Genomic DNA, 24,140 nt, shown 5'->3' with positions numbered 1-24,140 from the left:
CATCACCCCCAACCCCTTTTTTTGGAATCAAAGGGATTTATGGGTCTACCTTTTCCATAAATAAATCCATACAGAGTTGGGAATTAGGACCATGTTATATACAGAAAGGAAGACAGCATGGCATTCAGGCTCAGGGATAGTACACATCATCAGGTGTGGCATCCTCCCAAGTACACTCAAGGCTCCTGGGATCCCCATTGGAATGGAAACAGTAGAACTGTGCTGCAGGATCTATCAGAATTTGGGGGTCCCAGGAAGGTTTAGCCTATGATCCAGTTCCAAAAGTCCCAGGCTTCTCTGCCACCTCCAAAGCTAGCTTTAGGTTCTGATCAAACAGCTCACCCCTGATTCACACTTCCAGGGAGTAGAATGGATTATTGAGGGGAAAATCTCAGTAAATTTCATAAATTTTTCAAAGAACAGAATCTATTCCAGTTTGCCCAGGTTCTGTCACAACCTTGATCCCTCTCAGTGTCTAGAAGAAGTGCAGTTTGAATGTGCCTGAGCTTCCCTGTTCAGGAGACAGCTGGGAGCTAGTGGCAAGGAGCAAGTGGAATATGGAGGCCAGCATGAGCTTCTCTGATTGGAGGTGGGGCGGGGCTGGGCTGACCAAATTGAAGAGACACCGGCTAATTAGCAGGGTTAGCCCGATGCTCCAGCACCTCTTTTTCATTGGCCATGTACTGCCCTTCACGTCCACACCTCTGAAGGCCAGCGCTGTTTGGCCCATGTTAGGAAGACTTGACAAAGGCAAGGCCATTTTGAAACATATCCTTCATCTTAGAACAAGAGTCACCTCACAATCACTGTGAGTCAGCTTGACCTTCAACCTCAGGCAATGCTTGATCATCATGCAAAGAAAGGAAACTGCTATCTGGGACTGGAATTCTGAAAACACCTGGTTTGACATGGAACAGTGACCACCTCAAATAATGGAGTTGACCATAAGGACCCTTCCCTTCCCTGACAACCCCCTGGCAACAGCCTAACCACAAAAATTCACCCACTCCCTCATCCGTCTATAACTACCCCAGGCTGTAAGCAGAAGAAGGGTCTCAGTCTCTGGGCCCCCTCTGCAGGTTTGTCCCTCATAAACCTGTTACTGTTGAGCTGCCTCTTCTCTCTCTTGATTTCCTTCACTTCTTTCCTTACAGCCCACCTGGATGCTGTCTTGCTGTCTGAAGGCAACCAGCACATGCTCTTGTGTAGCTTGATAGCAAATCCAGAGGGTACCTGAATATAGCTCAGCCCGTGGCTAGCAGTTGTCCAGTTGGTAAATCAGGCCACCAGCTTTGTTCATCCCATACATGCTAAAAATCACCATTGCAACAGGTGCTGCTCAAGAACTTGGAACCAGCCTCCTCTCCGTGTCCCCCAAACCCCCATCCCTTTTCATTTTTTGAGACAGGCTCAGTTGCTAAGGCTGGTCTCAACTTGTGATCCTCCTGCCTCAGCTTCCCAAGTCGCTGGGATTACAGGTGTGCACCACCATGCCCTTTCTGCCACTCTTGTTCCTCTGACCCCTTTCTTATTCCAAAACCCCTTCCCTCCTCTCTCTTTTGTTGGGCAGTCCTGCCCACGCCCTCTTGCTTAAGGCTACTGACCCGGGCAGCTCTTTGTGTCTCCCTCACCTGCCTACACTTGGCCTTGATATCACCCACTGGGAGGATCCTTAGGAAGCGCCAAGACAACCTAATACTCAGGCTCTTAGTATAACCTGGACAGGTGGCTATTGCATACAAAGTAAGTGGTAGAAGTGGGACTCCAGCCTTAGGCATTTTTTTTTTTTTTTCAGAGTCTTTTCCTTAAGGGAATATGGTGTTCTCAAAACCAGGGTGACCTAAGGTTGCCTTGGTAAAAAGTGGTTTGGGGCTGGGGATGTGGCTCAAGCGGTAACACGCTCACCTGGCATGCGCGGGGCGCTGGGTTCAATCCTCAGCACCACATAAAAATAAAATAAAGATGTTGTGTCCACTGAAAACTGAAAAATAAATATAAAAAAAATAAATAAAAAGTGGTTGTATTAGTCCATTTTCCATTATTATAATGAAATACCTGAAGCTGGGTAACTTTATAAAGAAGGGAGGTTTACTTAGCTCACAGTTCTGGAGTTCAAAGGCATGGTCTGGGGAATAGCTTGGCTTTGGGAAGGATGGCATTACAGGAGCACGTGCAGAAGTGAGAGACCACATTGCAGAACAGAAAGCCAGAGAATGACTCAGGGTTCAGGCTCAGGCTTTTATAATAGCTTATCTTCAAAGAACTAACACAGGGGTTCCATAAGAACTACCTTAGTCCCTTCACAGGGTAGGCCCCAGTGACCTGAGGACTCCCACCAAGCCCTACCTCCCATCATCACCACACTGAAGACCAAAGTCTCAACCTTTGGGGGACAAAGCATATCTGAACCATAGCAGTGGTGGATCATGGGCACTGTGTAATGATTGTTCCTCATTGGAATGTCTGGGAACTGAAGTTACCATTCTTCCTCCCATCAGAGGACAAAGGAGTAAACTTTATTGTTGTTGAAATGGAGGTAAGGCAGGATAAGAGTGCATGGAGAGAATCAGTGTGGATAAGAAACTTTTAAAAATATGGCTTCCTAGCCCAGCCATGGTTTCTGAGAAGCACTGAGTTCCCTTAAACTTTAGCAACTTACTAAGGGAAACAACTTCCTTTTTTCCCCCCAGTACCAGGGGATTGAACCCAGGGCTTTGCACATGCTAGGCAAGCACCTTACCAGAGTTACATCCCCAGTCCTTTTTGTTTTTGAGACAGGGTTTCACTAAATTCCCCTGGCTGGCCTTGAACTTTCTATCTTCCTGCCTTAGCCTCCCAAGTACCTGTGATTATAGGCATTATATGCTACCATGCCTGGCTTCTGTAATTTTAATTCTTGCTATTTTGGAGATCATCTTCCATTTTATACATTTCATTTTTAAATATAGAAAGATGTCTCTGGGGGCTGGGGATGTGGCTCAAGCGGTAGCACGATCGCCTGGCATGCGCGGGGCGCTGGGTTCGATCCTCAGCACCACATAAAAATAAAATAAAGATGTTGTGTCCACCGAAAACTAAAAAATAAATATTAAACAGTTCTCTCTCTCTCTCTAAAGAAAAAGTAGTGATTAAAAAAAAAAAAAAAGAAAGAAAGATGTCTCTGGGAAGCTGGGAAGCTAGGGATATAGCTCAATGGTGGAGCAAGAGGCCCTGAGTTTGATTCCTAGTACTGCAAACAAACAAAAAGCTATAACTGGAAATTAAGCTACATCTAGTCTTTTAGCAATTAATTTGCTAAATGAACTTGGACAAATCATAGACATCTAGAATAATCATTAGGTAGTAAAAGTTGCTTTACTTCTCTGGGGTATGTTGAGACTTCAAAACTAAAGTGAAGGAAAAAGTATTCTCACTATGCAAACACATTAATATTAAATAATAAGGATGCATGGTGATAGTGGGAAGTATAGGAGCTTTTGGATTGTTTCCTTTAGCAAGTTGCTTCACTTCTTAGCCTCAGTTTTCTCATCTGTAAAATGAAGAGATGTACTTTACAGGTTGTTGTGAGATTAGAGATGGCATAGGTCAAGCCTTAGCATAAGGCCAGACACATGGTAGATATCTCACAAATGGTAGCTATTATTAATAATCTGACCACCAGGCTTGATTGAAATTGCCTTACAATTTACAAAACAACTGACAACTAGCAACACACACAGGTGCCAGGTGCAGAAACACACACTTGTAATTCCGGGGACTCAGGAGGCTGAGGCAGAAGGATTGTAAGTTCAAGGCCAGCCTGAGCAACTCAGCAAGACCCTGTCTCAAATTAAAAAAAAAAAAAAAAGATTGGGGGTGTGTCTCAATGGTAGGGTGCCCCGAGGCTCAATCCCCATTATGGTGTAGTGGGGTAGGAGGAAGAAAAAGAAAATAATCAACCACCCAGTGTGGTCCTTACCATTCCCTAAAGGTGACTGCTGACTCCCCAGTGTGCACAAATCCTGCCAAATGCTGTTAGCAAAATGGTGGTGCAGCCAGATGGAACTCGGTTCCTCCTCTGAGATGGGGAGTGCTTTAGTGAAGGATGGCTGAGTGCAGATTCACTGAAATGGCTTTGACTGCCAAGTGATGGAAGGAGGGAGCCAAATGCAATGGGAAGGCTGAGAGCAGCTGGGAGGCAGTGTGTACTTGCCGACTCTTTGATCTTTCCCTGCTTCTGAAACATTTTATTCCTCTATTCTCCACTTAAGAGTCCTCTAGGCAATCAGGGCTCACCACAGATCCCACTGACATATGGACATCCCCTTTTGCTTGTTTGGTGTCATGAGGAATTCCTATTAGCTGCTAACTGTGGAGGTGGCCCACTGCACTCTAGAGGTTGTTGTGTAAACCTCCTTGAGCTGCTCATGTGCTCAGAACAGGTAAAGATTTCATGTGTCAAGCAAGTAAGGGAGACACAGAGCGGGAAGAGGCTTCTTAAACCTTTGTTCAATCCTTGGTTGCCACTTCTGTGAGTCAGGTTGGTCTTTTCACCACCTTACCAAGCAACATCCAGCTATGTGGGTATTATTCATTCAACAGATATTTATTGAGCCCCATTATGTGCCTGGAATAATTTTAGGTTGTGACCAGGACAGACAAGCTCCCTGTCCTTGTGGGAGTTTACATTCTTGTGGGGAAAGACATTAACTCATGTACAAATAAGCTAATTTAAGATAGTAAACAGTTTAATGAACTTATAATATGGTAGTGGCAGGAGGTGGGGGATGACTGTTTAACTCAGAAAGGGACATTGGGACAAAGATTGTCATGCTACCTGAAGTCAGCTTCCAAGTAGAGAAGGACAATGACACAAGATCCGAAATGGCACATTAGAGGACTAGAAAGCTAGCCAATGAGAATAAAGAGGAAGAGTACAGCAGATCCAGTTGGAGAGGCAGCACAAAGTGAGGGCCACAGAGCACCTTCAGCCCACATGGTGTTTTTGAGATTTCACTAAAAACAAAATCATTCTTGACTTGCAATTTCTTTGAAAATTAAAAAAACAACAAACAAACTTAGCCATGCCAATATTCTGGGATGGGAACATTTGCTTCAATGTAGAACAATTATGTTCTGTCTTCTTCTGTCCTCAATGGGGCTATTATCAATTTGGAAATGATATTTACCAATCCTGGAGTACCATGTAGGTTTAATGAAGGATTGATTTTTTTTTTCCTTCTCAGTGATGGAAGCATATGATGACTTGGAGTGACTTAATTTCGGTTCTTAAAACAATCCTAATTTGTCAAAAGATTGTTGCTAAAGGTGGGAGGACAGAGCAATAATGAATGAGGCAAATGACTAGGGCCAGTGGAGACAGAAATGGGCAGATTCTGTATATATTTCAGTGGTAGAGCTGACAGATTTGGGAGATAAAAAGGAATGGATGACTTTAAGGGTTTGCCTTGAGCATCTGGGTGGGTAGTGGCACCATTTTTCTGAGTCAGAGGACTAGAGAGAATAGTTTGGGAAAGAAAATCAAAGCTGTTTGTGGTTTACTAAATTAAGAAAAACTATTAAACATCTGAGTGGAATGTTAGATAGGCAGTTAAATGAGCCAGGAGGTTAGGAGAGGAAGATCACTTTGGGGAGAAAACTGGGAGTCTTCAGTACATAGGTGATACCTGCACTCATGGAAATGGATGAGATCACTGAGGGTGGAAATGTAGGTAGAAAATAGAATGTAGTCAGTTCTGGGATCTTTTTTCCTATTTAGATTTAAATCTTCTAAATTCCTGAGGTCACACAGGCTAATAAAACATTTAGTATTAAAAACAATCTGGTTGGAGCTAGGCTTGGTGGCACAAGCCTCCTGCCCGATTTGGGAAGCTGGGGTAGCAGGATTCCAAGTTTGAGGCCAGCCTCAGCAAATTCAACAAGGATTCACCAGGGCACTAATGATGGTCAGGACACATTCTTACTAGTCTAGGATTCAGAGCACTGGGATCAAATTTTGAGAACTTTTTCTAAAAGCCCTAGGTGGGGTTCAAATGCATAGTAACACTCACCTGGTATTCCTTAAGGCCTTCTTTGTGTAACAATTAAGGACTCAACATTCACTGGATGTACCTGTTAATCCCAGCATTTCAGGAGGCTGAGATAGGGGGAATGAAAGTTCAAGGTCAGCTTCAGTAATTCAGTGAGACTTGTCTCATAAATAAAACTTTAAAAAGGACTGGAGATGTGGCTCAGTGACAAAGGGTCCCTTGATTCAATGCCCCCATGGGGGTGGGGGATAGCATTTAAGGATAAAACTCAGAAAGTCCAAATTCTTTATAGATGTCATTGAAGGCCTTCCACACTGTTCACAAACTACATTTCCAGTGCTAACTCTCACTGTTGCCAGGAATGAACCCTCTGCTCCAGTTATATCAGTCTGCTTATTACCTCCCGTTTTATTTTTTTCACTTGGATAACATTCTCTTTAATCTGTGCTGTCACAAAATGGCTACTCAATACTTGAAAAGTGGCCAGTCTAAACTGTGATTGCTGATAACACTCAGATTTTAGAAAACAAGCAAAGAGGGATTCCCAACTCTGGGGCCCCTTCTCTTTGAAGAAGTCTCTCTTTTGCAGTAAACCCACTTTTTGCTTGGAAAAAAAAAAAAGAAAGAAAAAAAAAGTAACATTAGTAACCTTTAAATACTGATTACATATTGAAATGTTAAAAATTGAGAGAGAGAGGGAGAGAGAATTTTTTAATAAGTATTTTTTAGTTTTCGGCAGACACAACATCTTTATTTGTATGTGGTGCTGAGGATCGCACCCAGGCCGCAGGCATGCCAGCGAGCGCACTACGGCTTGAGCAACATCCCCAGCCCCGAATGTTAATATTTTTGATAAATCAAATAAATCATTAAAACTAAATCCACTTATTTCTTTTTAAATTGGCTATTATAAAAATTAAAATATATGTGGCTTGCATTATTTATTGGGTATTACACTATTAATTAACCAAGGTAGAAGTGGGCTCACAATTCAACCCATTTTTGTACTTCTTTCATGCTGAAATAATAAAGTGATGAATGAGGGCTGAGGTTGTGGCTCAGCGGCAGAGCACTCGCCTTGCACGTGTGAGGTTTGATCCTCAGCACCACATAAAAGTAATAAGTGAAATAAAGGTATTGTGTCCAACTACAACTAAAGTGATGAATGACAGAAAAGTCTAAGTGTGGGTTCATAGGTTTGAGGCAGGTGTACCCTTAGTCAAACTGAAAGTGCTATCACTGACCAACTGGCAGCTCAAGAAAGCAAAGATTTTTGTGCCAGAGATGGAAAGAGTACTAATAACTTGTGCTTCTGCTCAACAAGTGTTAGACAACAACTTCTAGGCATCCACACTAATAAAAAAAAAATCTATCCTTTGAATCCATCTTTCTCTCTTCTTCTACATCTAGTCACTAAAACAACTCTTCTTGTAAATTTCTTTGAATTCTATTTTTTCAGTCCATATCTAATCAGTCTTAGTTATTACCTTGCTTTTGAAGATGCATTTTTCAAATAGTCTCCCAGCTTCTTTCTTCCATGTTCATTTCATTCTATATACTGCAACTAGAATGACATCTGATATTTCTTTGCAGATTAATTCTTTGCTTAAAATACCTCCATTTATTTCCACATTGCCAACAGGAAGAATTATTTAGAATTCAAGGCTTTGCAAACTTTCTTGGTACTTCTATCTATAAAATCTTCGCTTTAGGGAAACTCATATACCGAGTTAATATATGTAAAGCACTTAGAATCCTGCCTGGCCTGTGCTAATAACTGTTAAGTCTTACGTATTATTTGAATATGCTGTCTGAGTACGCATTTCTGACTCCAGAACACTAATTCTCTTTTCTTGTTTAAATACCAAATCTCCAAAGGAAGGAATAACTAAATCTATTAAAGATCAACAAGGATAATTGTTACTATTAGGAAAACTTAAATAATAATAAAAAAAAAACTTTAAATGTCCTCTCCATAATTAACAAAACCTATAAAAATGAATCCTAATTTATCACAAAATCAAAATTCAGACTGGATAAGGTGGAAATAAAGGTAATAAGTATTTCTTTCATTCAAGAAACAGGAAATTTATGGAATGTCTTAGAGCAAAAGTAATTCTGAAAACAACATAAATGGATTCTAGATTAAGGCACTCTCCAATTTTGGCATATTATTAGAATAACTTAGGAACTTCAAAAATACAGTTGTCTCTGCTGGGGTTAGAGTGTTTTGTCTAATAGGCACTAGGTTTGATCCCTACTCATGCAAAAAGAAGAAGAAGAAAAATAGTTGTCTGGACCCCATCCCACCCAGGTTTACTCAGATATTTGACTTTCTTTCTTTTTTTTTTTAAGCTTTATAGGTGATTCATGTGTACACTTTTAAAAGTATCAAAGGTGATTCTCATATACATCCACATATGACAATGACTGGTCTAATCAAAGGGAAACTTTGCTTTAAGAAGGTTGAACATGTTTGGTATATATTTTTCTCAATGTTCTTCTAAAATTTTTTTTGAAAATAGAATATCCAGAGAACTGAGTAACCCAGAATAACTTTTGTGTTTGAGTAGTGTTCTTAAAACAAGACAAAATAAAAAATTGCAACCTTTTGATATAGGATTCAGAAAAATATATACATCTCAAATAGCAGAGTACTCATGTAAACACTTGTCTGTTTATCAGACTTATATCAACTTATAAATTTCAAAATAATTACGTAAATATATATTTAACTGTACACAATATTTACAACTTACAGATTTTCAACTCAAAAGTAAACACTTAAGCCTTAAAATGTATGAAAAAGTTGGCACTTTGTTACATAACACTTCAAAAATTTCAAAAGCAACTTTACCTCAAAAATACATTACACCAACCTTCCAAAGTGCTACTGTTCCTGGCTCATTGTATCTCAAAAATGGACACGAGTATCCAAATCTCTAGGAAAGGAGTAACAGATGTATTGTTATACTGAAAGCATTTTTACTGCTGAAAAAAACTTTACAATAGCTACAACAATAGTGGAGCAAGCCTATAGAATCCCAGCTACTCCGCAGGTTGAGGCAGGAGGATCTCCAAGTTCGAGGCCAGTCTGGGCAAGTCAGGGAGACCCTGTCTCAAATTTTAAAAAAAGTGTGTGTGGGGGGGGCAGGGACTTAACTGTAGAGCTTCACCGGATCCAATTCCCAGTAAGGTAAGAAACAAACAACAAGAAACCTTATAACAAAGCCCCTTTCACCCTCCAATCCTGAGATAACAAATCCTGTAGTTCTCCCTCATCGTCGCTGTCAGCATTCTCCTCTTCCTTTTTTTGCAGTTCTTTTATAGTCAAAACCTCTTTAAGTTTATTTTTAATCTCATCCTGGCGATTCCGCAGCTTTTCCACCCGACGGTAACATTCTATCTGCTCATCAATCTCCCCAATCTGGCGGTCCAACCGTCCCTCCTCATCCTCTTCAGCGACTATAGCTTCGGAAATAGTGTTGACCTGCCTCATGGCTTTTTGAAATTCGTCCCACTCTTTGTCCATTTGATCCTTTGGCGCATCAACCTTTCGTACCTTTGCATCTACTTCAGGGTCGTCAAAAAATCCTTCTGGTAATGCTTCCGCGGTGTTTTCTCTCCTTTCCACCACTTTTTCATGTATTTCTGCTTTCTCAATTGACCCTGAATGAGGAATTAAGGGGGCCTTGGGAGGATTGGTATTAAAGGAATCGTTTGGTAGCACACTACTTGTTGCTTCCCGCGAGGAAGAAAGTGAGTGTTCTTTGCCGTGTGTGCTAGGCGGCAGCTTGCTATCTCCTCTTTTTCCTTCTCCGCCTTCCTCCTCTTCCTCCTCCTCCTCCTCCTCATCTTCATAATCAGGGAGTAAACCGAGTCCCGAAGGTTTACTGGGTGTCGATCTAGCGGACTCTTTTCCTGTTTTGTCAAAGTTGGTGGACAAAGCGGACGTGGAGGGCTGTACCTGAGGAACCGAGGCCTTCGCTCTCTTGGCGTCTTGATTATCCGCATCCGACGCTTTCCTCTTGACGGAAAGAGACGCAGCGTTTGCAGATGGACCCTGGGCGGCTCCCTTCGCGCCTTTCAGCTCGGCCACTTTCTCTCGGTGCTGCTTTCCCAAGACGTGAGTCTGCCACAGGAGCTCGCTCTTTACCGGGGTGTTACAAAGGGCACAGCTCAACTGCCCCAAGCGGTTGTACTTCGCGAACGGAGATTCTATCCTTTTCCGGTTAGTGCTCAGACGCTGCTTCTCCTTCATCAATCGTCTGAGTTCTTCTTGATTTACTACTCGCTTCCCGGCCGGAGGCCGAGCGGAGGCGGAGGACGCCATCTTTGCGACCAGATCCCTGGCGATTCTGGCTTCCGTCCCGGCGAGGCTTGATTGCGTCACTTCCGGATGGAGCGACGATTGGTCACAGCGCAGGAGAGGGCGTGGCGCCAGAATTTTACCTCAGAACTAGCACGAAGGCTGTTTTTCCCCCGCTCAACCGTTAGGCTATGGCAGCGATCAAGGCCATAAACTCCAAGGCTGAAGTGGCGCGGGCCCAGGCGGCCTTGGCTGTCAACATATGCGCCGCCCGAGGGCTGCAGGATGTGCTGAGGACCAACTTGGGTCCTAAGGGCACCATGAAAATGTGAGACGGCGGTTAGGGCACCAGGCGGTTTTGGGGTGATGGGGCCTCCTCTGATGCATAAGTTCCGCGAAGACACTGGAGCGATCAACTTGTAGGCCTGGCTCCCTTTTTGTCATTTCTGCCCTGAGAATATCTCTAGCCTGGTGGTCAAGAGGAGAAAAGCCTCCCCCGAGGAAAGAGCCCCCCAGTGAAGCCGTGACACCCGCTCTCCCATTTTCGTTAAGGTTTCTGTGGGATTAGAAAGCCAGTTCATTTGTCTCATTGTAAATGGAAGGCGTTTAACACCTCTTTCTTCCTTCCTCGCGTGCTGGGGATCGAACCCAGAGCTTGGTGTACCTAGGCAAATCCTCTGTCACTGAGTTACATCTTCAGCCCCAACTCCTCTGCTTTTTAAAACTGTATGCCCTTAGTCTATAAATTCGACTCCACCCCCCCCCCCCCCACTGCCAGCCCCTCTTCGTGGTGCAGGGGTCTTGTGCATGCTTGGCACAGGCTCTACCACAGAGCTAAATTTTTAGCCCCAGGACAGATAGCCTTTTTGCATGGCAAGCAATGTGTTGTCATGGAAAGGGTACAGGATTTGGAACCAGGCAGGCATAGGTTCAAATCCAAATATAATCTTCTAGCTCTGAGTACTTAGGCAAGTTCCTTGAATGCTCTGTGCCTATAATTGTTCATTATTTTAGTATTTATTTAGTACCATTTTTTTTTCTTTACACAAGTGGAGAAGAGACTGGTGAGAGCAAAAGGGTGTAAGAGAAACATCCTGACAGCAAGGAGAAAACTAATATTAATAGTAGAAGAAGGCACTTATGCACTAGATGCTGGGAAAACAGATGACAAAGATAGTTTTAGTTCTTAAGGAAATCTGGTAGAGACAGATGTGCTAATTATATATAGATGCATATGATTATACTGAGGAAAGGGACTAATTACTGATGGCAGAAGGAAAAGCCTCTCAAATAACAGATGATGGGGCTGGGGTTGTGGCTCAAGTGGTAGCGCAGTTTGCCTAGCATGTGTGAGGCACTGGGTTGGATCCTCAGCATCACATAAAAATAAAATAAAGGTATTGTGTCCACCTAAAACTAAAATAAATAAATATTTTAAAAAGATAACAGATGATGTTTGATCATAGTCTTGAAAGAAGAATGAGTTCACCAGTTGGAGAAGGAGTACAAGTCCTCCTAAGTAGAATAATTTCAGGAATAAGAAAGCCCAACAATGTAAACATAACAAACAAAACAAAAACAATTTAAGGGGAAGTAAAAGACTTGGTTTGTAGGTAGGTGGTAGATGAGGAAGAAAGATAGACAAGCCAGATTGGGAAAGGTCAAGTATGTCATTGCTAAATTAGTTTGGATTTTACCTTGAAGGTGATGGAGAACATACAAATTACTGAGGGATTTTTGAGTCACATTGCCTTTTAGAAAAAAAATGTATAGCATGGAAGGTAAATTCAAATTTGGAGGTAATCAGGATGCTGTTTAAGCAGTCCAGGGTAGAATGATAATGACAGTGGAAATGGGGAGGGGGGGTTATGACTCAGAGATATTTAGATCGTAGAATTGGTGATGAATGAGTGATCTAGCTTGGTGATGAATGAGGGGAACTAAGTTGAAGGAGTGAATGATTGATGACATTTACCAAAAATAAAAACCTGCAGGAAAGTTTGCAAACATGTGCTTTGTTTCTCATACTCTTTGACCCAAGTTTCTAAATCCTCAAGTACTCTCCGAATATTCCATTTGGTCTGAATTCACCATAAGTTCATCTTGGGAGAAAGGATCCTGTGAGCAGCAAGTGGTGATAGTTACTGTGGTATTCCCCCATGGCATAATGGAGTTTTCAAAGCCCTGTTTCCTTTATTAAGGAAAGTGGAACGACAAGTACTGGGAATGTCGTGTTTGACTCTTGACATGTGAAGTTAATATTATTACTGTTCTTTGAACAGGCTTGTTTCTGGTGCCGGTGACATCAAACTCACCAAAGATGGCAATGTACTGCTTCATGAGATGGTGAGCTGATGCTGTTGACTTTAACAAACCTTAATAAGCCTTAAGTAAGAACATGGTACAATTTGTATACATTTAAGCCAAGGCTGTCAGCTAAATATTGCAGTCTTGAGGTATGCCTGTTGGATTAAACCTCAATAATTTTTTTTTTGCTGTTTCAAACAATAACTTAGGGATATTTACAAATTAATAACAAACTTAAGGCACTGTGTTATATTCTTTGTAATCATGGAAGAATAAAAATTCCTTTGCAATTTTCATAAATATTCATCTTTGAGATTGAAGGATTTAATCTTCTTTTGTAAATATCATTGCATTCTGAAAAAAGGAGTGTTCAAACCTCATTAGTTCTCAATTTTTAAATTTTGGACTTGACATTTACAAAGTATTTGATAATATAAAACTTGTAAACTTGTAGGATCAAGCTTATTTCTTAATAATACTGTTGACCCTTAGGTTATCTTTTTGTGGCCTTCTCTATCTCATTCCCCTTTCTTTTTAAATTTGTTGCTTACTTTTTCCAGCAAATTCAACACCCAACAGCTTCCTTGATAGCAAAAGTTGCAACAGCACAGGATGACATCACAGGAGATGGTACTACTTCAAATGTTCTAATTATTGGAGAGTTATTAAAACAAGCTGATCTTTACATTTCTGAGGTATTACTATTTCACAGAATTCACTATTTTGAATGAAGTTTATAAAAAATAAAATGGTTTAATTTTAGAGAGGGTACAGGTTAATTTTAATTAAGATATTCTTGGATATTTATAAATGGAAATAGCAATGAACTTCACCCCCCCAATAAATAAATGCCTTTTATTGGAATAATATGCCTCTTTTAAAAATGAAATGGTTAAGATCTATAGAAAGATAAAAAAAATTACCCATGTACCCAAGAGTAATGGCTTAAGAAAGAAAATGCCACTAATAAAAGTTGAAAACAAATTACACACCTTTAAAAAAATAACTGAAGGGAAAACCTTATTGAAAGTTTCCCATCTTGTGAATTTACCTACCTTTTTAGATTTATTTTCCTTTATAAACCATCTATTCAGATTCCTCCATTAACTAGCCTCAGAAACATCATGCACATTTCTAGCTCTGTGTCTTTGTTTGATTTCTATTCTTTTCTTAGTATTACCTATCTGTTTCCTATAATTATTTGAATTTTTTCTCTTATTCAGAGACCATTCAGCAAAGCATTACCCGGTTAAAGTGCTGAAATTATTGCTTCTTTGTGTTTTATTCAGTATTGAGAATTGTCTATTAATTCAGTACCTGCAACTTATCTCAGTTAGGATGGTTTGGCCTGTAAGCAGTAGAAATTGACTAAAACTCACTTAAACAATGAAGAAATTATTAAGCTCCCATAATAGAACATTAAGAGATAAGGATGGATCCAAGTTGAATTGATTAAAAAGTTTATTCAGTCATCAAGAACCTGGGACCTTTCTGTCTCTTAGCTCTTCCATTCATGGTACTGTTTCATCCTAAGGCTTGTTTTTATCTTGAGTGTAAGACTGTCAAAGGAAATCAGGGTTACTTGCTTCTTGGTAATACTCAATAGGGGACACAACTTCTTTTTTTGTGGTTGGGCCAACTTTAGTCTTATGCTCATTCTAAACCAATAACCATTTTAAGGGGAATTGACTTAAATTAATCAGGATCCACTCCTTGACCTGGGAAGAGGGACACCCAAACAATATAAGGTTTGGTTTATTTTGAGAGATTGGTAGGTAATGACATAATAATGAAACTGGCAGATGGTGATAGAGCTAGGCACAGGATATGGCAGAAACACTAAGGAGGAAAGGAGTTCCTAAACTAAACTGTTGTAGTCAGAAAGCAACTCACTGCAGGAAGTAAGTCCTGAGCTAAATTTTCAGGATGGAATGAGCCAGATGAAAGAGTGAGGAGCAAGGAGAATGGCATTCCAGACAGAAGGAACAACATAGTGTTTTATAGAGCAGCAAGCAGTTTGGTGTTGCTGGAGTTTATAATGATTTGGATGGTAGCAGAGAAGAGGCTGGAGGAGGTGGGAGCCAGATCACAGAGGGTGTGTGGTATGTTAACCAGGAAACTTGCACTTTATTCTGTGTTGAATAGACTAAACATGTCAACATAGTAACATCTGATGTGGTCATATTGGCATTTTAAATGTTTGGGGACAATTTTAAGGGAGTCATGACAAGAGAGGTTCTAGTAGTCCAGATGAGCAATTGTGATGTCCTGGACTGAGGAAATTTTTGAAAATGGTAATAGCGAGGCTCTAGAGTCACGTCTCTTGGGTTTAAATCCTGGCTCCGCTTTTATAAAAAAATGTTTATTGGTACACTATAGTTTTACATGTTAGTGGGATTTGCTATTATATATTCATTCACACATGCATACACGTAATTTGGTCAATTTCATTCCTTGGTACATTGCTCCACTTAACTAGTTTGCTAATCTAAGGCAAATTACATTATTCCCTTAAAATTTGGTCACTCACCTGTGTATAGTGGGAGTAATAAATATCCACTTCATACTGTTGTTGAGAGGGTTAAACTAATTCATGTAAAGCTCTTAGATAGTGCCCAGCACAAATGTTCAATTAAATGTCAACTTTTAAATATTATAGGAGTGACATAAAGGAATGGTGGGAATAAATTAGAAATTGTACCAGCCTTCACAAAATTTGTTAACTATTATTTAAAAAAAATATTTTTGTTATAGATGGACGCAATACTTTTATTTATTTATTTATTTATTTTATATGTGGTGCTGAGGATCAAATCTGGTGCCTTACACATGCTATAGGCAGGTGTTCTACTACTGAGCTGCAACCCCAGCCCCTATTTATTATTTTTCAGAGTAAATAATACTGTTTAAAATTGTTTTGTCAGAATTTCAGATCTACAGAAAAGTTGCAAGAATGTTAACAAAGAATTCCTATATATGTTTTACCCATATTCTCCAATTTTTATAATTTCTCCATTCTTGGCCTTGCTCTGAGATATAATATATATATAACACACACACATATATATAATATATAATTTTGTATATATAATTATATATAACATTATAATAGAGGAAATCGTATATATCACTGTACATATCATACATATCATATTGTACTATATATCAGAGGAAATAATATATATCATTGTATGTATCTTTTTCTAAATGATTTGAGAGTAAGCTTCAGATATGATCTATTTCAGAATTAGTCGGTGTACATTTTTATAATCAAGGATTCTCATATATAACCACAGTGTAATTACATAAAACAGGAAATTAATATTAACATTGACTCATTCAAGTAGTACTATTATCTAATCTGCAGATTTTATTCAAATTTCACCACTGCTTCCAATAGTGACCTTTATAGAAAAAGAAAATCTAGGATCATGCATTGCATTCGGTTGTCATGTTCCTTTAGTCTCTTGTAAGCTGAGATAATTCTTGAGCTTCCTTTTATGCTTCATGACATTGCTACTTTTAAGGACTATAGGCCAGTTATTTTATACAAAGTCCCTTAATTGGATTTGTCTCTTTCCTCACAATTATACTCAGGTTATTAATTTTTGGCAGGAAAATCACAGAAGTACTGTTGTGCTCTTCTGAATGCATCCTATCAGAAGGCGCATGATGTCTGTCTATCATTACTGTGATGTTAACTTTGATCACTGGGTGAAGGTGTTGTTTAGCACTTTTTTCTAAATGCTTAGCATTAAAAGGAGCCTTTTTTGTTGTTGCTGTTGTTGGAGCTCATTTAGAAGGGCACCACATGACAATGTAGTCATAATTTTTGGAAACAGAGCAACTTTTATCTTTTATAAATTGCTCATTTACGTTTAGTGGCATTAATGTGGCTAACATTACTTTTTTGGAATATATTAATAGGAGAGGATAGTTACTTTTGACTTTCAATGATTTACTTCATAATTTTAAATTTCATATTGATATAATAGGGCCTGCACCCTAGAATAATAGCAGAAGGATTTGAAGCTGCAAAGATAAAAGCACTTGATGTTTTGGAGGAAGTTAAAGTAAAAAAGGAGATGAAAAGAGAAATCCTCTTAGATGTGGCTAGAACATCTCTACGGACGAAAGTTCATGCAGAACTGGCTGATGTGTTAACAGAGGTATGTGATTAAAATTTTTGTATTGAGAATGAGTATAGCCTAACACATGATGATATTTTCTTTTTCCTAGAAGACAGCCAAGATTTGCATGTGATTCTTTTGAATGTACAACAAAATAAGGAGATAAACACTTACAGGCTTATGTATAGACATTAATTGGTCAGAATAGTATTTGTAGTTTTCCAAAAGTGTCATATTAACATTTATGTGACTTGAAAGTTGGAGGGAGTTGGCCTCCTGTAGATTATCTCCTATGGGTAGTATACTAGTCTAAACCTAGAGGTCCATATTTTGTTATAGAGTGATACATGAGGAAGTTGTTTTTGCAGTGTGCCTTGTAGTTAAGTTTACTACTTTTACGAAGCATGATTGAGCTGATATATAATATTCACATTTGGGAAATGTGTGTTTGTTTTCTTTTCTTCTAAAGGAGGAGCATATATAATATACAGACAAGATTGGTTGGATATTTTAAGAAGGCTTTTATCAGGTGGTTATCATTTGATGACATCATTATTGTTCTCCAGCTTTGCAATTTCTAAAACTTGACCGTATTAAATGTATCAGAAATGATGAATTCATAGTAACCAAACTCATATTTATATCTCTAAAAGAAAATGGTGCTTCTGCACAGCAAAGGAAATACAAAGCAGAATGCTATCTTACTAATTTGAGAAATACAAATGCCAAATGGACTGAAACACCTGAGTTGCCTCTGCTTAATTCTCCTTCCCAATAGGAAAAGTATGGGAAATTGGATTAAAATCAGACAATTTCTTGCTGAGCAGAGTCAGAAGCAGCAGCTACATTTTCTGCTGTTGGAACACTCAAGTGGTTCAAGATCTCTGCTATTTAGGGCAGTCATTTTCTTTCTTTCTTTCTTTTTTCCTCTTTCCACATTTTTTATTGGTGCATTATAGTTGTATATAATGATGGAATTTATTGTTACATATTCGTACATGCACACAATATAATGATATAATTGGCCAATATCACTCCCCAGCACTTCTTCCTTCCTCCTTTCCTCCCACCTTCCTCTCATCCCTTCTTCCCTTTCCTCTATTGATCTCCCTTTGATTTTCATGAGATCCCCGCCCCCATCTTTTTCTTTTTCCTCTCTAGCTTCCACATAAGAGAGAAAACATGATCCTTGACTTCAGTTTAACCTATGTTGCTTTATGAAACAGTGTCTAGTTTCATTCATTTTCCTGCAAATGATATAATTTCATTTTTCTTCATGGCTGAATAAAACTCCATTAGTATATTTCCACATTTTCTTTATTCATACATCTGTTGATGGACACTGTAGCTGTTGTGAATTGTGCTGCTCTACACATGGGTATGCATGTCTCACTATAGTATGCTGACTTTTTTTTTTTTTTTTTTTTTTTTTTAAATTTTAATATTTATTTTTTAGTTTTTTGGCGGACACAACATCTTTGATTGCATGTGGTGCTGAGGATCGAACCCGGGCTGCACGCATGCTAGACGATCGCGCTACCACTTGAGCCACATCCCCAGCCCAGTATGCTGACTTTAATTCTTTAGGATAAATACCAAGGAGTGTATAGTTGGGTCATGTGGTATTTCCATGCCTAGTTTTTTTGAGGAAACTCCATATTGATTTTCATAGTGATTGTACTAATTTACAATCCCATTAACAGTGGAAAAGTGTTCATTTGTCTCCACATCCTCTCCTTCATTTATTATTATTTGTATTCTTGATGACTGCCATTCTGACTGGCAAAAGATGAAATCTCAGTGGAGTTTTGATTTCCATTTCCCTAATTGCTAATGATGTTGAACATTTTTTCATATATTTGTTGATCATTTGTATTTCTTCTTTTGAGAAGTGTTTGTTTAATTCATTTACCCATTTATTAATTGGGTTATTTTGGGGGGAGATTGTTAAGTTTTTGAGTTTTTAAATATATTCTAGGGCTAGGGATGTGGCTCAAGGGGTGGCGCACTCGCCTGGCATGCGCAGGGTGCTGAGTTTGATCCTCAACACCACATAAAAATAAAATAAAGATATTGTGTCCACCTCAAACTAAAAAATAAATGTTTTAAAAATAAATATATTCTAGATATTAATTCTCTGTCAGAAGAGTAGCTAGCAGAGATTTTCAGTCATTCTAGAAGTTCTCTCTTCTCATTCTTAATAGTTTCCTTTGCTGTGCAGAAGCACCATTTTCTTTTGGAGATATAAAACCACTTATGTTCTTACTACCCAGTGACAACTTTGTCTTATTCTCTAGTAAGTGCCACAATTAAGTATTATGTTACTGCAGGTAAAATTTTCTAAGATATAGTGGGTTTTTTGTTTTATTTTAGGGTGGTTATAACTTAGCTCTTAATTTTCATAATCAGTTTTTTTTTCATATTATTTCTGAGCTAACCATAATATATGTTGTGTTCTGGAGCCGGGGTTGTGGCTGAGTGGTAGAGTGCTTGCCTAGCACGTGTGAGGCCCTGGGTTCTATCCTCAGCAGCACATAAAAATAAATAAAGTAAAGGTAATTTGTCCAGCTACAACTAAAAAAATAAATATTTTTTTAAAAAGATATGTTGTGTTCTGCTTTTAAAATTGCACAGCCCTGGGGAAATATAGCAAAATAAATGAGACAAGTTTTCCTGGCATGTCAATTTTACTTTACCATTTGGGTGGAAGCATTATTTTCACATTGAAATAAATGTGTGGCATGACCTGGAAACTTTTCATGGAAAAACATGAGACTGAAAAATGACATGTTATTATAGGCAGCAAATTTGAGCTCTTAGATTGTATTTCCTCCTTTTCTATTAAGGTACCCTTTGGTGGAAGAGGTTATATAGTGTTAGTGAGGCAGAAATAGCAGTGGCTTGACATTAACAGAGACCTGAATTCTAGTCCTGGCTCTGCTACTATCAGATCTTATTTTAAAACTGTAATTTCTTAGGTTCTCTCAGTTTCCTTATCTATGTAATAAAGGATTTGGACCTGATGATCTCTGTAGTTCCTTTAGACTCTAAAGTATCCATGCATATTATTTTTTTGTCAGTGTCTACAATAAAATGCTATTTGTTGGCTTTGCCTTATATTTTGAAACCTGAAGCCCTTTCTGTATTTGGTGATTGATTATGGGGGCCAGGGTTTTTTTTTTTTTTTTAATAGTCCAAATAATCAACTATCCTCATTCACTTCTCTTTCAGGCTGTGGTGGATTCCGTATTGGCTGTTAGAAGACCAGGTTACCCTATTGATCTCTTCATGGTGGAAATAGTGGAGATGAAGCATAAAGCAGGAACAGATACACAGTAAATTTTGACGATACATAGGTTTAGAATATTTGGTTTTCTTCAAATGTTCTTTCATTAATTTCACTAGTTGTTTTACCTCAACATTAGTCTATTCATTCAGCATGCATTAACTAGTTCATGCCTTTCACTACCATGAGCCAGTTACTTTTTACTTTGAAAATTATTTTGAAGAAGTCTGGTTATTCGTCTTGCACATTTTTTGTGGAAAGAGTCTTGATTATTCATGTAGTTTTCTTGGGACAAGTTAGGTTTTTCTACTTCTTTTTGAACCACTTTATTAAGTAATATTTTTTCCAGGAATTCATCCATTTTGTCTAAATCTTTAAATATTTGACATAAATGTTCATAAAATCCTATTTGCAAGATCTATAGTGATATCCTTATTTTTCCTGGTGTTGTTTTATTTTTCCTTTTCGATAATTTTTTTCCAGGGATTGGTTTGGGTTTTGCTTCATAGTATCTTTCACCTTATTATTTAATTTCTTTTACTTTTTTGGAGATATTTTCTTCTTCTATACTATGTATTTTTTTCCTCCCTGCCCCTTCTTTCTCTTTTTTTTTTTTTTTTTTTTGAGACAGTGTCTCACTATGTTTTCCAGTCTGGTCCAGAACTCCTGGGCTCAGTAATTTCTTCTGCCTCATCCTCCTGAGTAGCTGGGACTTCAGGTGCTTGCCACTGCACCCAATAGATAGCTACTTAGGTTATTAATTTTCAGCTTTCTATTCTTATAATGTAGTATTTAAGGTGTTAAATTGTCCTGAAAGTATTACTTAGCTGCATTCCTTAAATTTTGATATGTGGTTTTATAATTTTTATTCTGTTTAAAATATTTTCTAATGTCCATGAGGGGTGTGTGTGTGTGTGTGTGTTTCAGTATTGGGGATTGAACACAGGGCTTTGCATGTGCTCTACCACTGAGCTACATTTCCAACCTTCTTTTTAATTTGATTTGGAGATAGGGTCTCATAAAGTTGCTTAGACTGACCTCAAATTCTCTATCCTCCTGCCTCAGCCTCTTGAGTAGCTGGGATTACAGGCATGAACCATTGCATCTGGCACTGTGATTCTTAATTTCAAAATATTAGGGACATTTTTTGGTTTTTTTATTGATTTCTAGATTAACTATATTATGGTCAGAAACTATGTTCTATGAGATTTCACTGCTTTTTTGGGGGCAGGGGTACTAAGGATTGAACTCAGGGGCACTCAACCACTGAGCCACATCCCCAGCCCTATTTTGTATTTTATTTAGAGACAGGGTCTCACTGAGTTGCTAAGCACCTCACTGTTGCTGAAGCTGGCTTTGAACTGTCGATCCTCCTGTTTCAGCCTCCCGAGCTGCTAGGATTACAAGCATTTGCCACTGCCCAATTTCATTGCTTTGAAATTTGTTTGACTATGCATTATGGCTGAGTGTATAGATAGTCAATTTTTGTTAATGTTACATGTACTTGAAAAAAATGTATGCTGCAGTTGTTAGGTACAAGTTTATATATGTCCAGTTAGATCAAGGGAATCAAGTTTGTTAATACTTTCATTTAGACCTTCTTATCCTTATTGGTATTTATCTGCTTATTCTGTCAATTACTGAAAGACATATGTTAGTATCTTTCAATGTTACTGTAGATTTGTATTTTTAGTTTTTTAAAATTTTTTAGTTGTTGTAGAGGGAGACAATATCTTATGTTTTTATTTTTATGTGGTGCTGAGGATTAAAACCAATGCCTCACACATGCTAGGCAAGCTCTCTACCACCGAGCTACAACCCCAACCCTGTATTTTTAGTTTTGACAGTTTTGCTTTATATATTTTGAGACTTGGCTTGGCTTGGGAATGTCACTCAGTAGTATAATACTTGCCTAGTATGTGTGAGGCCCTGGGTTTCATCCCTGGCCAAAAGAACCAAACCAAACCAAAACAAAAGACTGTCTTATTAAATGCATACAGTTTTTAAAGCATTATATTTTTGCAGTGCATTGAACATTTTTAACAATATGAAGTGACCATCTTCTCTCTAGTAATGGCTTAAAAGTGTAATTTATCTGATATTGATATAGCTGTCACACCAGCTTTTTTTAAATTAGTATTTGCCTGTTATTTTTTAATGTTTTACTTTTAATCTTTCTCTGTTATATTCTACTTGATTTTTTACAATTTTTACTTCTTATAATGATGTGATATAATACAGTGTCTACATGATGAGATGAAGAGAAATGAATGATTTAGGCATTGTGATGTCATGTTAAGCTACATATAAGCTACTATACCTTCTGATGATACTTAAGAAGGAGGATCATCTTCTTCTGGTAGATCATAGAGCCATGACAATGTCAATGGTCAGTGATCCTTGACAACTAAAAGAACTTTTGCTGAAATTTTTTGGAAGAACATTATAATCAAAAGTTGTTGTTTCTTTCTCATCAAGGTGTTGCTGCAGAAGCTAATACTTCAGTGACCATATAAGTAGCTTTAATGTTGCATTCCAGCTGAGGACTGTATTCCATAATTTTGTCCTTTAATGTCTGTGCCATTTAACACACTGTCAAATTTGGGTAATGTCCACATTGGTGATTCTGCTTCCCTTTCTTCTCCTCCTCCTCCTTCCTCCTCTACTTTCTCTTCCTCACCCTCATCACCCTCCTCTTCCTCTTCACTTCTTCCTCTTCCTCTTTTTCCTCCACTTTCTCCTTCTCATTGTCCAGGCTGGTCTCAAATTTTTGGACTTAAGTGATCCTCCTGCCTCATCCTCCTCAGTAGCTGAAACTACAGGCATGGCCACCACATCTGACTTAGCGTCTTTGTCTTCCTCTTTCTTTGTAGATGACTCAACAATCATCTAATCCCTCATTTGTTAATGCTAAACAGTGGTTGACAGCAGGTAACTGAGGCCATGGGTAATTGAAACTGAGGAAAGTGAAACTTCAGACAAGGGGACTACTGTACTTCACTTCTGCTTAAAGTTCATTCTGTATAGATTTCCTTTAGTGAAAGTTTGCTGGAGGCGTATTGTTGTTTGTTTGTTTGTTTTTTTCCAGAAAAATGCCTTTATTTCATCTTCATTCTTTGTATTTTACTTTTTTGTATATCGAACTAGATTCACAGGTACAGATGGTCCCTAACAGTTCAATTTATGATTTTTTAAATTTACAATGCTGTGAAAGTGATATGAATTCGGTAGTAACTATACTTTGAATTTTGATTTTTTCCTAGTAATCTGTGGTGTGATACCCTCTGCCATTGCTGGGCAGTGAAAGTAGCCACAGCTCCCCACCAGTGAACATTTAGGAGAGTAAAGGACGGATACTTTACAGTGTACTGTGGAGTAAACTATGATGTTGAGAAGGTTGGGAAAAGTAAATGTCATTTTTGTCTTACAATGATTTCAACTTTGATGATTTTATTGAGATAAAACTTTGTTGTAAGTTGAGGAGCATTTTCTTTGAGCTGATTGAAGGATTGTTATGCTGTATTCTGACTTCCATGATTGTTCTTAAGAAATTAGCTGTTTTTAATGAAATTTTTAATTGCCTAGATGATACAGACATATTTCTCTTTGGTATTCTACACTTTTACTATGATGTGTAGAATTTCTTTTTGTTTATTCTGCTTGGTATTTTCTGGGCTTCTTGAGTTTATGAATTGATGTATTTTATTTGGTTCACATCCATTACCTCCTGAAATATTTATTCTGCCCTGTTACCTGTTATTTTTCTTCAGTTAAACATATGCTTGATGTTCTTACTCTGTCTTCCATTTACTTTCTCTCTTTTGTGTTACATTACATACCCAGTATTTGGCTAATCTGTAGTTATTTATTTTGTAGTGACTTATTCAATTATTTTCTGTTGAGCAGTGGCTAATCTTTAAATCAATCTTTTGATTAGGAGAAATTTTAGATGAAGTATAGTCACTGAAAAGTAACACAATGAAGAGTGTTCCCACCATAATGGTATAGCTTGATGAATTTTCTAATATATCTGTATAATTAGCATTCATAAAAGAAACAGATCTCCAAGAACCTTCCTT

At 38.3% G+C, this 24,140-nt stretch overlaps 2 protein-coding genes across 5 annotated transcripts in view; one reads left to right on the top strand and one right to left on the bottom strand.

The window, feature by feature from the left end:
- Positions 1–24,140, top strand: part of LOC139702287 (T-complex protein 1 subunit zeta-2) — a 52,334-nt gene that overhangs the window by 6,701 nt on the left and 21,493 nt on the right. For 2 of the 4 annotated variants that reach the window (XM_071603031.1, XM_071603030.1), the window contains exons 1-5: positions 10,477–10,666; positions 12,621–12,684; positions 13,206–13,340; positions 16,641–16,814; positions 20,007–20,110. In XM_071603031.1, the coding sequence (XP_071459132.1) occupies positions 10,530–10,666; positions 12,621–12,684; positions 13,206–13,340; positions 16,641–16,814; positions 20,007–20,110 (614 nt within the window). In that variant the 5' untranslated portion in view covers positions 10,477–10,529. Of the gene's footprint in view, positions 1–10,476; positions 10,667–12,620; positions 12,685–13,205; positions 13,341–16,640; positions 16,815–20,006; positions 20,111–24,140 lie in introns of those variants that run through there. The other 2 variants (XM_071603032.1, XM_071603033.1) reach the window with 1 other exon arrangement.
- On the bottom strand, positions 8,188–10,375 carry LOC139702333 (zinc finger protein 830). Its single transcript, XM_071603264.1, has one exon. It carries the CDS (start codon positions 10,360–10,362, stop codon positions 9,250–9,252), a length of 1,113 nt encoding a protein of 370 aa, XP_071459365.1. The 5' UTR covers positions 10,363–10,375; the 3' UTR covers positions 8,188–9,249.

The sequence above is a fragment of the Marmota flaviventris genome, chromosome 17, assembly GCF_047511675.1.
Source record: "Marmota flaviventris isolate mMarFla1 chromosome 17, mMarFla1.hap1, whole genome shotgun sequence".
Classification (NCBI taxonomy): Eukaryota; Metazoa; Chordata; class Mammalia; order Rodentia; family Sciuridae; genus Marmota; species Marmota flaviventris.
Note: the sequence above shows the minus strand (reverse complement) of the source record. Positions and strands in the feature narration are given on the sequence as shown.

Coding starts and splice junctions, on each gene's coding strand:
- LOC139702333 (XM_071603264.1), bottom strand. CDS start 10,362: ATGGCGTCCTCCGCCTCCGCTCGGCCTCCGGCCGGGAAGCGAGTAGTA.